This window comes from Mustela nigripes, chromosome 10, assembly GCF_022355385.1.
Source record: "Mustela nigripes isolate SB6536 chromosome 10, MUSNIG.SB6536, whole genome shotgun sequence".
Taxonomy (NCBI): Eukaryota; Metazoa; Chordata; class Mammalia; order Carnivora; family Mustelidae; genus Mustela; species Mustela nigripes.
In genome coordinates, this window is record NC_081566.1 from 9958884 (window position 1) to 9976729 (window position 17846).

Here is a 17846-nt window from a genome sequence, read left to right on the forward strand (position 1 = left end):
CTTATCTTTTTTTTTTTTTTAAAGATTTTATTTATTTATTTGACAGAGATCACAAGTAGGCAGAGAGGCAGGCAGAGAGGGAGAGAGGAGGAAGCAGGCACCCTGCTGAGCAGGGAGCCTGATGTGGGGCTCGATCCCAGGACCCTGGGGTCATGACCTGAGCCGAAGGCAGAGGCTTTAACCCACCGAGCCACCCAGGCACCCCTTGTTTGTTTTTAAAGTACATTTATTTTTTAGTAATCTCTGCACCTAGGGTGGGACTCGAATTCATTACCCCAAGATCACAAGTCAAGCCCTCTTCCAACTAAGCCAGCCAGGTGCCCACTCTTGTATGTTTTGTTTTGTTTTAAATGAAAACTTTTTATTTAAAAAATTTTACACTTACAGACAAGAGATGCACCAAACAAGAGATGCACCAATTGTGAACATTTTGCCACATTTGCTTTTGCTTGTGTTCTCTCTTTCTAAAACACACACACATTTTATTATTATTTCAATTTTGCTGGGCTATTTGAAAGTAAGCTGTGGACATTATGACTCCCCCCCCCCCCCCCCCAATACTCCAGTGTATGCCTTCTAAGAACTAGAACCTTCACTGACATAAGCCACAGGTGTGTGTGTGCGTGTTTGAATATAATGGAATCGGAGCAGCTGGGGAGAACTTAAAGAGGTCATTTGGCTCCTTCCCCTGCCTCTTGCAGATAAATGCCTACAGTAAATGACTGTTTTCCAGGAGTGATAAACCCAGATTTCCACAGGGACCAGGCCTGTGACACTTCTGAGGACGCGTACTGGTGGCCCACCTAGAGAACATAACCTGATCTGCTGGCCAAGTCTGTCCCTCAGGTCATCAGTTTTGAGCCCTGGATCTGTCCTCACGGCTCCCACGGGGTGGAGCTTCTGGTGTTCTTGGGCAGCACCTTGTTACACTCAAGTTCACCTGGAAGTCTCCGGAAATCCTCGGCCAGGTTTCTTGGAGGTGGAGCTGCACAGGGCTGAGGGTGGGGTCCCACGGCCACGACTTCCTAGGATTCTGGGGAAGTTGCCTAACCCGGTGCTCCTGTTTTCCTCCTCGGTAGACTCAAAGCAGGCGCCTTCCTCCCCGGGCGGGCGGGCGGTCGTCAGGTGTAAGCAGGTAAGGATATTTGAAGCGCTGAGGGCAGAGCCAAACCCTTGCACAGCTACTTGCGGCCGCGCGCCCCTGCAGCCTGCCGGTGGGCATGCGGTGAGAGTGAGCTGCGGGGCGATTCCCGGAGGAGCTGTGGGTTCCCAGCCAGGTCAGTTAGTCTGCTGACTGTCTGTCTTGCTGTCCTGCGTCCGGGTCCGACCCGCGGCTCGGGCCTCCTGCTCCTCGGGGAGCCGCTGCTGGAATGCTGTGTGGCCCCGGGCAAGTTGCTGAATGTCCCGGGTTGTCTCCTTGTGTGCTGCAAGGAGTGAAGAGGTCCGTGGGGACAGGGTTTGAGCACAGAGAGTGCTGGCCAGGAGCGGGGGTGGGGGTGCCCCTCCAGAGCTGCCACCTTCCCCAGCTGTGCTCTCTGTGCCTGCTCCTCAAGTCCGTGTCCCCCCCCCCCCCCCCCCCCCCACCGGCACCCCGCGGGCACGACTGCAAAAGCAGGGGGAGCTGCAGGCTCCCCACTGAGCAAGGAGTCCAATGCGGGACTCGATCCTAGGACTCTGGGGTGGTGACCTGAGCCGAGGGCATCCTCTTAACTGACTGAGCCCCCCAGGCTCCCCTCTGGGAACAGTTTTCACAGTGAGGTCATGTTGCAACCGGGGGTCCTGGTCAGGGGGGGCCGTGGCAGGCAGAGAGGATGGAGAGGCTCCCAGAGGCAGGACAGACTGACTGACTGGCAGAGAGCTGGGCATGGCCGGTCTGCGGCGGCTGGGCCTGGAGCTGGGCCTGGAGTGGACGGGTGGGCAGTGGGCTGACTGCTGCAAGAGGAGGAAGTCAGAGCAAGGGCTGGGGCGTGACCGAAGCGGGGAGCGTGCTTGGGGTGTGGTGAGGCACCTATTAGGAATGTCTCCAACCTGAGGAAGGAAGGTAGCTGAACATTTTAGGGCAAAAGAGGAAGCAACTGGTAAAGGACAGGATGAAGATGCTGAGCCGGAGGCACGTGTGTCCAGAACAAGAACCGAGACTGAGGGGCTTACAAGTACACTTAGCAAGGTGAGCGCTCAGTGGTGTCTATAACCGGTGGGAAGAAAGAGCCAAGACTGCAGCTCCAAGACACCAAGAGGGGTCAGCTTTCTTAAGGAAGGGAGTTTTTTGTGTCTTAGAGGCTGAGAGGGACAAGAAGGGAGGGACGTCCGGACTTCTAGCATGTACACGGGCAGGGTCTGTCACGGCAGTGCCCCCACCAAGGGTGTGCCTCCCTCCCCGATTCATAGAGGAAGCCCGAACCCCACGCTGTTTGGAGGTGGGCCTCTGGGAAGTGATGAGGTTTAGGTGTGATCTTGAGAGTGGCACCCCACGATGGATTAGGGCCCTTCAAAAAGAAGACAGAGACCCAGAGTGGGCTCACCGTCTGCCGTGTGAGGACACAGAGAACGGGGCCGTCGCAAGCCGGGGTTCTCAGCAGACACGGACCCTGACGACGTCTTGGCCTTGGACTCGGCAGCCTCTGCAACTGTGCGCAACGGTGCAAGGCTTTCCTCCGCCCAGGCTGTGGCGTGGAGCTCTGCTGCCCGCGCTGCCCCGGCAGGTGGGTGGGGGGTGGTCAGCGGTGGTGCCCAAACCAGCGGCGTCTGTTCGGGGACATAGCGGTGCGTCTCAGGGCTCTTCAGCTGAGATGATGTGCGCATGTGGTTTAGAGCTCGAGGCAAGAGATGGCAGATGGGTAGAGTGAGCAGAGTGGAAAGTTAAGGGGCCCCGAATCTAGGATGGGGCAAATGGCCATTTTGAAGGGTTGACGGAAAATACAGAGCAGCCGGGTGTAGAGGAAATGACCGCTAGACGCAGCTCGCGGGCCGGGTTGTAGGGGTGCAGGCGCGTTCTTGAGTTCTGTGTCGCTCTTTAGGTCACTGTGGACTCGTCCGCCGTAGAAGCTTTGCCTTTTCCTCTTAAGTCAATCAGGCCTTCATGTTTTAGGGGTAGAGGAAGAAGCAGCTTGGTTTTAGCTGGATTCACTCAGAAAAGGCAAAGAGGGCGAGTGGTCCTTCAAAGAGGAACTGAAGGGGAGAGAGAGAACTTTCTAGGCAGAAGGAAGGACCTGCCACCCTCTGACTCAGAGCAGCCTGCTGCTGCTGCTGGTGGGACCTGGGCGGGTGGGGGCGGCTGTGCGCACACTGAGCACCGAGCACCAGCACCCGCACACTGAGCACCGAGCACCAGCACCCACACACTGAGCACAGAGCACCAGCACCCGCACACTGAGCACCAGCACCAGCACCCCCGCCCCCGGGGAGCCAGGCCCATCCACCGCCACGTGCGCTCCCCTCTCTCTGGTCCTACAGAAACTTCCTTGACCCCGTGTCCCCTCCAGTCATCACTTCCTCCCTCTCACGTCAGCATCCACCCCCCCGGACCCAGGACAATCTGGTTTCTGCACTGCCTTCGACAGCAGCTTCCCTCATCAAAAAAATCACCACTGATTCCTTTCCTAAACCCAAAGGGCGCTTCTCAGAACTCGCTGGAAGTCTCAGCAGCACCTGACACAAGATGCCGCCCACTTTTCCCCATGTCTTTCCTCACTCCCTGGACACGGCCCTCGGAGGATCCGTGGAGTTCTCGCCTCGTGCTCTGGCACCTCCCCTCTGTGTTTAAGGCCGGCCCTTGGACCCCTGGGTCAGGGCCGGGCTCTGGAAGCTTCTTCACTGGACCCTTGGCTGGTCTCTTCCCGCCAGCACATTCTTCTCAGGGGAGCCCTTGTGCTGCTGTGGCTTTGTTCCCAGAGCTGTCCCTGGCCAGACCTTCTTCCGAATCATAGTGTGGCAGGTGTCCTGTCTCAGGGGAGGTCGGGCCCTACCCCCAGCTAGCGCTGTAGCCCTTCCCCTGTCCCGGGCTCGGCTCACCCTGGTTTGCAGTTTCTCAGACAGGCACCGGGGGGCGTGGATGATCTTGCTGACCCGCGCAGAGCAATTCTTCTCCCGCCGCACCTCTCTCCTCACACGCTGACTCTGGTGCCAGCGGTTCCTCGCCATTTCCAGTAAGAGGGGGTACTCGTAATGTTCTAGTACTGTTAAAACAGGGGAAATTAATTGTAACACTGTGTTTTATACAACCTCATTGTCTAAAATAGAGTCATTTCAACGTGTCAGTTGACAAATGATCAGTGAGATATTTGACATTTTTTTTGTATTCGGTTTTTTGAAATCTGTGTGTATTTTACACTTACAGCCTGTTTTCACTTGGACTGATCACATTGCCCGGTGGTTGCTGGTCAGATGGAGGTGGGTGCCACTGTCCCACACACATGCCTGCAAGAGCTTCTGGTCCCCGTCATGCAGGGGATGCTTCTCTGATGCACATAGACCTAGAAGGTTACAGAGGGTCTAGATCTGTGAATACTGACCAAGTCATGCTTTCGTCTGTGCCTCATTAACCCTTGGTTCTAACGTGCACAGTAGGGGTCTGATGTTCAATGATCTATTTACTACACTGCTGTTCGCCGGATTCATGGGACATCTTTGGGGACTTCTTGGAAGTGGCGTCTTACAGGATGCTTCAGCGTCTCGTCCACCTGCACGTTCACGTCCTGCCTTCATGAGGGACGGGGGCGTGGAAAGCAGTGCACGGGTGTCAGGACTGCGGCGGTCCGGCAGGCAGGGAGCAGGAAGCCATGACATGTTCACCGGGCCCTCATTTATGATGAAGGGAGACCAATAAATGAAAATTAATCCCATTCTCCGCAGTTACTGACTTTCGGTTTTCCTATTGATACGCATCCTTCAGCCTCTGTAAGTGAAGAACCCGGACGTTCTTCTTTAAAAGGTTTTCTCAGTAAAATAGTGACTGAATATACGCCACCGATACTATCCAGAATGGTAAAGAAATGAATTCAGTGAATATTTGTGAAATTAAGTACACGTCCCAGTACTGCAACTTTAATTTTAGTAATTTTAAGTGGAAATATTTGATAATCTATTGCAAACCCGGTCTTAGCATCTAGAGAATACCGAATGTAATTCATACTCTTCTTAGGCTATTTGCTGAATTAAATTACATTATTACAGGGGTCAGGGGAGTAACTAATATTTATGGGGAGCTACTCAAGAGCTATGTTTTGTATTATGGTAGTTCGTATTATTTTACTCTGAGGCTATGCCCAGCCCCCTTCTAAGTATTTGAAGGAAGATGCTGTGTTTTCCCCACCAGGTCCGCCTCCGTAGCCAGAGATTAGCCTGCCTGGCCTTGAGCTGGGATCTGACTCTAGCAATCGGACACTAGAGGCCACGCTTCTAAGTACTCTGCCACGAATGTGCACTTCAGCACAGACCTCTGTCCCCATTTTACAGATGCAGAAACTGAGGTGCAAAAGAGTTAACTAACTTAAAACTCGCCTAGTAAGTGGCTGGCATTTCTTTTTCCTACCCCACCCCCCTTTCTGTTTTCTAGAACTTCCTGGGTTTTGGCTCAGGCAGGGCTTGCATTTGCTAATCAATACAAGCACTTATTTCTTCTCCCTTTGGTTTGCTTGGCTGCCTTTTCCTTTTCCTGGAAAGTATCTCCTGTCCTCACAAGGCTTGCGTATCGAGTGCACTGTTTGCTGGGCGACCTCCGCCCTGAAGTTTCGAGGGACACCGGGCATGCTTTTCCAAGTTTGTATTCTGAAACTTCTGACCATTTTTCCTTGCAGAGAGATCGGAACAATCATCAGGTCACTAGGCTGCTGCCCGAGTGAAGGAGAGCTCCATGACCTGATTGCAGAGGTGAGTTGGGGGGAGGGGCTCTCTGCTCCCCCTTGCTCCTTGTAGCTAAAAACCCTTACCTGCAACTGGGCAGGTCCTAAACTAATGCGTGTGCTTGGCGAAGACATTGGGGCTGCTTTGCGGATTGGCCCGGCAAACGTTCTGAAACAATATCAGATCTGCAAGAAATGGCTTTGACCCAACAATGGAACGGCTCAAGTAAGGAGCCCGCCTTAGACATTATCTACACTCTTTAAAATGAATTATGAAGACGGATACCTGGGGGGCTCAGTCCAGTTAAACATCAGACTCTTGGTTTTGGCTCAGGTCCTCATCGCAGGGTCATGGGATCGAGCCCCGCGTTGGGCTCTGGACTCTGCAGGGAATCTTCTGGTCCCCCTCCCTCTGGCCCTCCCCCTTCTCATCCTCTCTTTCTCTCTCTCTCAAATAAATAAATAAAATCTTTAAAAAAATAAAATTAGTTGGAGAAAGGCCAACAGATTCAGGGGACTAACTCTCTGCCGAGAGAACACTGACAGGTGAAAAAGGAATGGATTGAAGAAAGTCATCTCAGAGGGGAGAGAGGGAAGTAGAGACCAGAGAAAATTTATGTTTATTGGGGGAGAATAAAACTAACTTTTAGAACAAGTAGTACACATATAATAATAATAGATAAGATAATAAGATAGTAAAATAATAAGAACGAACCTGACATTGACTGAACCGTCCAAGAATTGTAAAAATGGCTATTTGTAAGAGTGTAGATGAGTGTCTGGAGAGAATGATCCCATAAAGCAGTGAGATCGGAGAGCTTCATGCCCTGTTTGGTTTTCCCGAAAAGTGTCTGGTCTCACGTCATGCAGCTTTCGGTTCGACAAAGCAGAAGCCCGAAGGGGACAAAGCTACCTGGGCCCCCACCAGGAGACGAATCTGTTCAGAACTGCTAATCTAAGCGTGTGGGTTTAGATGGAGGCCAGGCTTCAAGCAGGAGGAGACAGGAGGCAGGCAAGGAAGTGGGATTTGGTAGAGTTTTGTGCCTAATTGGGCATCGACTCGAGATGAGTCACCTAACCTCTGTGTCAGTTTTTCCACGATGATCCTCCCTCAAAGAGAAATGAAATGATGTATTAGAAGACATGTTTTAAATCCTAAAGCACTATATAGAGTTACGGAGTAGAAGACGGAAAGATGGCTCTGTTGCCTGTGTATTAGCATCTCTGTAACTAAAAGGCAGGACCGATTTTTCATTAGCATTTAAAACTATTCAGTAAAGCACAGAATATTTACATTGTTTTTCCATTTGGGGGTCCAATAAAGCTATTTTTACTCAGAGGAGAAAAACCTTATTTTTTTCCTGAGTTGGTCCTTATTTTAAAAAAAGGTGTTGGGGCACCTGGGTGGCTCAGTTGCTTAAGCGGCTGCCTTTGGCTCAGGTCATGATCCCAGAGTCCTGGGATCGAGCCCTACATCAGGCTCCCTGCTCAGCAGAGAGCCTGCTTCTCCCTCTTCCTCTGCCTGCTGCTCTGCCTACTTGTGGTCTCTCTCTATCTCTCTAATAAGTAAATAAAATCTTTAAAAATAAAAAAGGTGTTGATCACTGCTCGACAGTGTTTATCAACAAAGCTAGAATTTGTGCTAGGGAAAGAGGAAAGTTGGTGCTGTGGAGCAGATAGGAGCAGGAAGGTGAATTTACAGTGAAATCGTAATTAGTGCATATAATTCAGTAGGGTAAGTGGAGAAGCAAGGAAAAATGCCTCTGGAAGGATAGAAAAGTAGAACCTGTAGAGCCCAATTCCTTCTGTCTGTTTTAATCAGCCATCCACAACCTCTGGGCCAAACCCCGCCCACCACCTGTTTTTCTAAAGTTTTATCGAAACACAGCCAAACTCATTTATTTACATCTTGTCTCTGGCTGTGTTCTCACTACAAGAGTGAAGTTGAGTCCTTGTGATAGACAGAAACTCTATGGTTTCCGTATAGTTACTGTCTGGTCCTTGGCAGAAGAAGTTTGCCAACTCTTGATCTGAAAGTTTTTCTGGCAAAGTAGAACAAACACCGCATCTCAGGTATCTGAATCCCAAAGCCACCACTTAACAGCTGTGCGGGCTTGGCCGAGTAGCTGAACCTTTTAAAGCCTGGTTTAAAAGCCACAGGAGGAATGCAACAACAGCAAATTGTTTCTTTATGAGGATTAAATGTGGTAACTGTGAGGATTCACGTGTTACTTGGTGCGCACCCAAGGCATATTTGGTTTTGCTTGCTCTGTAGGTGGCTGTCTACCAGAGTGACGCCGCGGGTTTGGGCAGTTGATCATAGTAAGTGCTTGGGTCCCAACGTTTTACTTTGTCTTTGGCCCTTCCTTAGGTATATTGATGCAACCTTGGAAAATCACACACATTTAGAGCAGCTGGATCAATAGAGATCACTGCGCTGTCGGAGCCCTATACACATTTTGCTTTACGCACATAAATTGTCCTTGTGTATAATTTATTCAAATTAGAGCGATATGCATAAGAACTTTGGGGTATGACTCTCTTTTTTGTGGTTTCCCAAATGACTGAGGGGAACAAAGCACATAGATATTTATAGGTATTGAATACATCTAGAAAATCAAAGCTCGAGGGATGAATGTCCCATTGCTGAGTGCTCTGCGGTAGTTTCAGAAATGAAACGATTTCTTCTTTTTTTGCTTTAAAATGCAATAATGTGACAATGCTCTAAAATTCAATAAAACATCAAAACCTCTGAGCAGGTGTCTAGTCACCATTTGCTTGAGTTTTAGTCCAAGTACTAACCCTCAGCCCCTCACTTGGGAAGAGTGGTATGAAATCTGACGTTGCTCTTGAAATAGATCATTTAAAATCACTCAGCATTGATCCTACCACTTCATATTCTACAATTACCAACTTGCCCCAGATAATCTTGGCACATTTGGAATATCACGAAACTCGACAGCTGTGACAGGGGTTAATACCCACATTTTATTGACAGACAGGTTACCAAACAATTCTTCCTTTACTAAGAAGGCCTGTCCTTCCAGGATCTTCTGTGTGGGAGCCGGGAGCACAGGACAGTGTCTCAGTACCAGTGGGAAGGGCGTGGAGAGGTCAAGAGCCTTTGAAGGTCAAACCTAAGTGGAATCGTGGAGAATTTAAAGTATTTGGAAAGGAGAACTAAAAGAACTTAGGAAAATAAGACCTATGTGAGTGAGATTTTGACATTATACAGTGATTTTTTTTTTAAGTTCAATTCATCAGAAAGGTATAAAGATTTTAAATGTCTGTGTACCTAATAACAGAGCTTCAATGGACATGAAGCAAAAATGGGCAGATGAAAGGAAAAACAGATAACTCCTTTATCATAGAAGAACTTCTAACAACCTTCTCTAAATAACTGATAGAACAACTACGTAAAATGTCAGCAAAGACGTAGAAGATCAACCGTCAGTCACTGTGGCCTATTTATAGGACATACACCCACAGATGCAAAATACGTGTTCTAAGTATACATGGATACTTCAATAGGATGGATTAAGTGCTGGACCATAAAACAAGTCTCAGTAAATTTTAAAAAATTAAAATCCTATAGGACATGTTCTCTGATTTTAAAGAATTAAGGGGCACCTGGGTGATTCAGTCAGTTAAGTGTCTGACTCTTGATTCCAGCTCAAGTCATGATCTCAAGTTCATGAGATTGAGCCCCATGTCGGTCTCAGTGCTCAGTGTGGAGCCTGCCTAAGACTCCCTCTCTCCCTCTCCCTCTGTCTCTCCCCACTGTTTCTGCTCTCTTTTTCTCTCTAAAAAAGTAAATTAAAAAAATTTTAAAAATTAAAGAAGTGATCAAGTCAGCAATCAATTGAGAATAAGATAATTAGGAAATCCTCACATATTTGAAATTAAGCAACCTACTTTAAAAAAAAAATTATTTATTTGACAGAGATCGCAAGTACGCAAAGAGGCAGGCAGAGAGAGAGGAAGGGAAGCAGGCTCCCTGCTGAGCAGAGGGCCTGATGTGGGGCTCAATCCCAGGACCCTGGGATTGTGACCTGAGCCGAAGGCAGAGGCTTTTTAACCCACTGAGCCACCCAGGCTAAGCCACCTAAGCAGCCTACTTCTAAATAATTTACAAATCAAAGAAGAAATCACAGGGGGAATTATTTTTCCCTGAATGTTCATAAAAATACAGGATGTCAAACTTTGTGGGATACAGGTAAGCAGTGCTTAGAGACCCATTTAAAACTTTAAATGTTTATACTAGAAAAGAAAAAAAAAAGACCTAAAATTAATTATCTAAATTCTCATCTTAACAAGCTGGAAAAAAAAAAAAAAAAGAGCAACATAAACCCAGGATAAATGGAAGAAAGAAAATTATGAAGAGCAAAAATCAGTGAAATAGAAAATAGAGAAAATCACTGAAAGCAAAAAACTAGTCTTTTCCAATAAAATTGATAAACCTCTAGCTAAGGTGATCAAGACATATCACCAACTTCAAGATTAAAGGAGGGTTTATCATTATCCTTCAGACATTTTAAAAGCTAATAAAGGAACAACTTCATGCTAATAAGGGGCAACTTAGATGAAATGACAAATTCCCCGAGACACACAAATTACCAAAACTGACCCAAGAAAATCTGGAGAATTTGAATAGCTCCATATCAATGATGAAAATTAAATTTATAACTAATAACTTTCCCGTAAAGGAAACTAGAAGTTCAGATGGCTTTTCTAGCAAATTCTCTCAAATATTTATGGCAGAAATAGTACCAGTTCTACACAAAACTTGTTTTGGAAATGTCACAGGAGATAACACTTTCCAGTCAAGCATTACTCTAATATTCAAACCAGGCAATCATATTATAAAAAAGAACAGACCTTACTGACATAGTTGTAAAACATCCTCATAAGATTTTACCAAATCAATTTCAGCAACATGTTAAAAAGAATAATACATTATGAGCAAGTGGAGTTTATTTCAGGAATTGAAGGTTGGCTCACGTCAATCAATGTGCTTTGTTATTTATTACATCAACAGAACAGAGTAGATAACCCGTATGATCATTTCAGTAAATATAAGAAAAGCTTTTGAAAAAAATTCAATATCCATCGAAGAGAAAAATACTCAGCAAATGAGGAATAAAAGGAATTTGTCAAGCTGCTCAAGGGCAGCTACAAAAATTCAAGCCTAAACTCATACTCAGTGTTTTCTATCTAAAATCATGAACAAGGCACAGATGCCTGCATTCACCACTCCCATTCACCATTTACTTGAAATTCTAGCTGGTACAATAAGGTAAGAAAAAATAATAAAAGATATGCAGTTTGGAAAAGAAAAACTGAAACTCTTTCTGTTTCAGACAAGATTTTTCATGTAGGAAATCCAGAGAGATTTACCAAAAAGTTGCTAGAACTAATATGTGAATTTAGCCAGATCACAGGCTACAAGGTCAACATGAAAAAATAAATTGTATTCTATACTTAGAAATCAACAATAAGAAAAATGAAATTAAGTAAATGCCATTTAAAGAGCATAAAAGTAGAATAATGAATAAATTTAACAAAATGAAGGCAAAACTTAACCAAAAGAGCAAACACTATAGAGAGAAATTAAGAGTTAAACAGATAGATATATATGTTTGTGGATTACAAAATAACATTAAGAGGGCAGTTCTTCGATTAATAGATTAAGTACATTCTCAATCAAAATCACAAGAGGCTTTTTTGAAGAAGTTTATGAGCTGATTCAGAAATTTGCATGGAAAAACAAAGGAGCTAGAATAAACAGAATAATTTTGGAAAATCAAGGCCAGGGCGGACTGTTACGACCTGATTGCAAGATTTACCATGACACCACAGTAATCTTGACAGTGTGACATTTGTGTACTGAGAGACCTATAACCAATGGAACAAACCAGAGGATCCAGACATAGAAGCACACTTCTGTCTTCAACAGAGGGGCCAAAGTAACACAACAAAGAAAGGATCATCATTTCTATAAATCTGAATAGAAAGAAAACAAACTTCAGCACTCTTTTACTCCACACATAAAGTGGATCATAGACCTGAATAGATGAGCTAAAACGATAAACTTCTGGAAGAAGACAGAGAGAAAACCATGTGATGTTGGGTTAGCCAAACATTTCTTAGGTAAGACACAAAAAGCATGAACCATTAAAAAAAAAATCACAACAAATAATGATTTCCTTCATCAATATTAGAAAATTTTACCCAAAATGACACAGTTAAAAACCAAACAAACAAATGCAGATCAAAGATTGGGGGAAAATATTTGCAAATAATTTATTTGACATTGTATCCAGAATACAGTAACATCTATTTTAACTAATATTAGGAAGGCAACAACCCGATTTTTAAGCTGGCCAAAGATTTAAATAGACATTTCACAAAGGAGAATGTATTAATGGCCAAAAAGCACATAAGAAATGATGAACATCTCTACCCACTGGGGAGCTGAAAGTGTTACTACACAACCATGAGAATGGCTACAGTTTTAAATTCTGAAATATTAAACGCTGGTAAGGATTTAGAACAGCTATAATTCACACATCACTGGTGGAAATATCACTTTGGAAAATGGTGCCAGTGTCTTATAATGATAAACATACACTTATTCTACAACCTGGCAATCCCACTGATAACTATTTATCCAAGAAAAATGAAAGTCTACGCCCACGTGAGATTTGTAACCAAATGTTCTCGATAGCGCTAATCATAATAGCCCCAAACTGAAAATAACCCAAATGTCCATTGACTGGGGAATGGATAGATAAATACTTTGGACCACTACTCTACTCAGTGATAAAAAGGAACAAAATACAATACACACGTGACATGGATGAATTTCATCAAGAACGTGTTGAGCAAGAGAAGTCAGACGTGGGACTTCTGGGAAGATGGCAGAGTAGGAGGACCTCAAGCTAAGCTTGTCTCGCAGATACGAGGTAACACGCGTATCTGTGTAAACAACTCAGAAAATGACCCAAAGACGGTAGAACAGACTCTCCTTAGCTGGACAGCAGAGGCCACACCCAAGAGGGTAGGAAGGGTGGATACCTTGTCGAGAGCCAAATGGAGCTGTGGGACTGACCCTGGGGAGGGAGCAGACCCCACCCTCGGGAGCCCAGGTACGGGGACCCAGGTGAGGAAGATGAATCCCCATAGCATGGCGTTTTGAAAACCGGAGATTGTAAAATTGGACTTGAAAAAGATCATCCGTTGTACTCTGTACTGACTCTGAACCCTGCCTTCAGATGAAAAGCTGACCCCTTCTCACCGCTTCCATACCCACCACCTTGGTCCAAGCCACTGTCCCATCTCCCTGAACTATCATGGCGGCCTTTGAACTCTCTGCTCCTGCACTTGGGCCCCTGCAGTCTACTCTTCACACGATGGGCAAAAGGATGCTTTTAAAAGAGGTTAAATCAGAGCTCACCACTCCGCTCCTCAGAACCGTGCTGCTGAGGTGCCCAACTCACTCAGGAGAAAAACCCAAAGTAGTGTCACTTACCACAGCTGACAAGGCCCTAACTGGTCAGGCCTATCACTTCCTGCCATTGTCCCTGATCACATACTGGCTTCCCTGCTGGCTCCCACTATGTCCCGCTTACTTCTCTCCAAGTCTCTGTTCTTTACACCTGCTCTGGGCTGCTCGTCCTCCAAGTACCCACAGCACTTGGAGACCTGATGTTCTAGATCTGGGCCAGAGTGAGTCCTAATGTGGCAAGAAAGCATCTCAGAGATGACGTTGCCGTCCTGAACTGCCCCATGTCTCACCTGTGTCTGTGACTCTCTATCCTTGGAGGTTTGATACTAGGTAAGATCTCTGATTCTGGCCAATCTGATTTGACAGTGCAAACCTTTGTGTTTTGTCTGTAGTGTTCAACATAATCTGTAATTACCAATTTACTTCTGTCTTAAAACTTGCTTCTGTCATAAAAAAAAAAAAAAAAAAAAAAAAAAAACTCTTGGAAGGCATGGAGTTTACACTTTGTACGTCAGCACTGAGAACAAAGACTGACATATTGGGGTTCAAGGACCTGCTCTACCATTTCCTGTGGGCCCAAGCAGTATTCTGGTTCTAATTACGTTTCTTACGCTGTCTCTTCTTGCTCTTGCGAAAACTAGTATCAGAATAGTGGAAAATTCATGCTTGCAAAGCACCGCAGACAGAAATGAGAGAAGAGTTTTACAATAGGTCTGATTCATGCACTCAAAAATCCTGTTTCCAGCAAATAAAAGTAATTAAAAACCATTTGTGAGCTGGTAATCATTCATTCATCAAATAATTATCAAGCATTTACCATGTGCCAGGTACCAGGCATTCAGAGACACAAGGAAACTGAAAAAGCAAACAAACATCCTATTTTGGCTCAAGATAGTCAAAATTGTGAACATCAAATATTTAAATACATAGGCATTTAAATATTTAGGATTGCATTCAGTCCTGTTCATTCAGCAGAATGAAGAAACTCACCCACAAATGAACGTCCAGTTGCATTTTCTGTGGTCAGTGATTTAATGGTAAATGAATGGTGGTGAGAAGCCTCCATGTGGTCAGTACTGCTTGGTAGCCGGCCAAAACAAAATAATGGTTCTACTGAGTCATTTCATCTTGGATGAAAAATGTCAGACCACACCAGACATAACCACAAGTCCCAAAGATCCCAAATCACAGTTTCTCGGTATTTTTAATTGGTTAAGTAGTCTCAGAGATTTTGTCTTTGAAACGCCAGAAAGAACTGCCTAATTAGTAGAACAACATCGGTATTACCCACATGCTTTGTCCATCCGTCTGAACTGTAACTGTGTCATCCTGGTTCCAGAGGAGCCCTGAGATGTCACAGCATTCAGAATCCAACTGTGCCAAGCTTCTTAGAAGAATGGGAGGGACAGTGTGGGGGTGATTACGTTCTGATATTGAAGTAGCTGGTGATGTGACGTATTGTTGTCTGTTACTTTTCCTCAGTACTCCGGCGTTGGAGAAGGTGGGAGGAGGGAGTAGGTTGTTCTAATTTGTGCTAATATTCAATGCTATCAAAGAACTGTAGACCGATTGGGGCGCCTTGGTGGCTCAGTCGGTTAGGTGGCTTGATTTAGGTTAGGTGACTCTTGATTTAGGCTCAGGTGGTGATCTCGGGGTCCTGGGATTGAGCTCTGCACTCAGCAGGGAGTCTGCTTGTCCCTCTCCCTCTGCGCCTCCTCTCTCACTCAAATAAATAAAATCTTTTTAAAAATAAAGAAAGAAATAAGCACTGTAGATCAAGAGGTACTTTGGAGATTGCTACTAGCCGAGATTTCTGATGCAAATAGGTAAGTGGGGGGAGGGGTGTTGAGGAGATTGTGTTGTACAAGGAAAATATCTGTAATTAGAAGAAAACCACTAAATGGTGCCAAAGCAGTGATTAGTAGCAGGAAATAAAACCCAGGGAAATCTGTATAACTGGCTTTCCCTTTCTTACATAAATACATAGTACTTATGAATGAATGTATTTCATAATTTTATGTAAAATAGCCATAACAGGAGACTAATAAAAGTTTTTATCTCAAATTTTTTTTATAATAAAGTAATATATATAGGAAATTTTTAGGGAAATAGAGAAAAATCCTTTCCAATAATGCATCATCATAATGTGATCATTGTAATATTTTAGTCCACTTCCTTCCATATTCTTTTCCTGTGCATGTTTTCAACTTGACCATAATCTTATCGTACAGTTAGTTTAGCGGGAAGCTCTTGATTTCTTCCCCCACAAGAGGATAAAATAGGGAAATTAATGGCTTGATTGCCACCGATTCCCCCATAGCTTCAAGGTGTAGAAACTCACATTTGGAGGGGACGTTATTAGTGGTCTGGTTTAGTCACCTGTTGATTCTTAGCATCTCTGATGGTCCAGCCAAGAGATGATTCAAACTTTTTTTGATCTTATAGTGATAAGAAACCTGAAAAACCTAAAAAAAATCACACATCTTCATTTTTTTAGAACAGCCTCTGGAATGTTTGTAGTAAATAAATTTTCTAAAGTAGGTGACTTTTTAAATTTCCCATTTGGGGGCACCTGGGTGTCTCCATCAATTAGGCATTGGACTCTTGATTTAGGCTCAGGTCACGATCTCAGGGTCCTGAGATCGAGCCCCCTGTCTGGCTCTGCACTGCGTGTGGAGTCTGCTTAAGATTCTCTCTCCCTTTCCCTCTGTCTGTCCTTTCTCATGCTTGCTCTCTCTCTCTCTCTGAAAAAAAAAAAAAATTCTTCATTTGTTAAGGTAATTTTTGGGGGCAAATGCCAATGAACCTTTGTTATTCTTTTATTCCATCCAAGATGGAGAAATAGTTTCTAAATTGTCCTGTTTTCATTTTGAAACATGACTTACACCAAAATTTGAATGTGTTATTTAGAGTCTAACTTGAAATATCTCATGGCTTTTTTTTTTTTTTTTTTAACTGCAAACAGGTAAAAAATGTTATGTCTATCTTATTTGGTGACCTGGAACTAGTTGAAATGTAGGTGCTTTATAAACCATCTTAACTACTGATATTATCTGGTGTTTGTGAAGCATGAAATAGTTCAATCTCTTGACTGAGGGTTGTGTCACTGGGGAGAAATGAATTTTCACTGTGTGTTTTATTGCATCTACTCAGTGACTTTGGCATTAAAATAAATAATGCTTTAATGAGAAAAAGGATGGCCTGATGATTTCCCTGTGAGATTGGAGGTAAAGACCTCTGGGCCGTGGTCCCATCAAAACGCCTGACCCAATCACGGACAAGGTGAGCACTTCACCTCCCTGTGCCCGACTTCCTGCAGAAGCCAAAACAGATTAAGAAAATGGACTTTTGCCAAAGTGGACTGAGAAACAGTACTTGCCTCAGGCTTTGAGACTTAGATATATGTTGATCTTTTGAGAAATCCCACACCGTGTGCATTTACTAAGCCTTCTTCATGCCAGGAAGCGGGGGGAGCGGCAAGAGACTGTGGGGGGGGGGGGCTGCTGCCGAGGCTACTTGCCAATTATTACCTCCTTTGCAGCACCTTATCTCTCCTGGTGGCTGAAGCAAGCGAGACCATAACTTACTTTGCCTTGCTCCTGTTGGCGGTAACCAGATCTATTGGTCTGGCTTGGTTTTGTCTTCTGAAGAGGAGGGATGTGTTTGGTGGCTGGTTGGTACGACCCCCCCACCCCCATCAGTCAGTCCAAAGAGGCACCAAGGGAGCCAGCGGAGGGGGAGGGCATGCCCTGTCCTCTAGGCCGGGGGCGGGGCCAGGCACAAGGTGTTAGATCTGTCCGGAAAGGGAGTACGTTCTCCCCACGCGGGAAGTGGCATTTGCAGACAGATGGCAGGACCAGACTTCTGTACAAGCAAGTTAGGGCCCCCCGGGTGAGTCAAGGAGGTTGTGTTGGAGATTTCAGCCCCAGAGATTGATTCTTTTAGGAGGAGGTGTGATAGAGATAGAGAGAGAGAGAGAGAACCAGGCGTGTGTGCGCTGTTGCTAGAAAGCATCATAATCGTAGCAAGAGACTCGCGGTTCACGGGACCTCGTGTCCCGTCACACGTGAACTTCACAGCGGCTGTGGCGCGTAGACCTGCTGCTCTCCCTGTCACAGAGGAGGATGCGAGGGGAGCAGGTTAGTTAAACGGTTCTTTGTCTCACATTGTGACTGTATTGGGGTATTTTTCCATGAGAAAGGCAACGCCTATTTTTTTTTTTTTTTTAATTCCCCAATACAGAAGAGAAGTGGGTGTTCCCAGGGCTTGCTGGAGTGGAGAAATGGCCACGAATTCTCAGTCTTTTCCAACATGTCCGCTATTACCTGGGTGTTTCTTGAGTTCATTTCATTATTAGTCGTTAATTAAGTTTTCTCTCAGGGAAAGCAGGTCTGAGCTGCATTCTTTTCTGTGTATCAACTCTTGTAAAATTAGTTCTGAATTTCCAGTATCTTTGTTAATCTCCAGTTGGTGAGTGTAGAGACATAAGCTTGATAGCG

At 45.1% G+C, this 17846-nt stretch overlaps 1 protein-coding gene across 21 annotated transcripts in view; it reads left to right on the top strand.

The window, feature by feature from the left end:
* The window catches only part of EFCAB2 (EF-hand calcium binding domain 2), a 143932-nt gene that overhangs the window by 80262 nt on the left and 45824 nt on the right, over nucleotides 1–17846 (top strand). For 18 of the 21 annotated variants that reach the window (XR_009406556.1, XR_009406557.1, XR_009406558.1 and 15 more), the window contains 2 exons: nucleotides 4337–4389; nucleotides 5796–5868. The exons of 2 other annotated variants lie outside the window; for them this stretch is intronic. Coding sequence is in view for 15 of the 19 variants with exons in the window: in XM_059412548.1 (XP_059268531.1) it covers nucleotides 4337–4389; nucleotides 5796–5868 (126 nt within the window). In the remaining 4 variants the exon portion in view is untranslated. The remainder of the gene's footprint in view (nucleotides 1–4336; nucleotides 4390–5795; nucleotides 5869–17846) is intronic. One more of the 21 variants, XM_059412559.1, reaches the window with a different exon arrangement.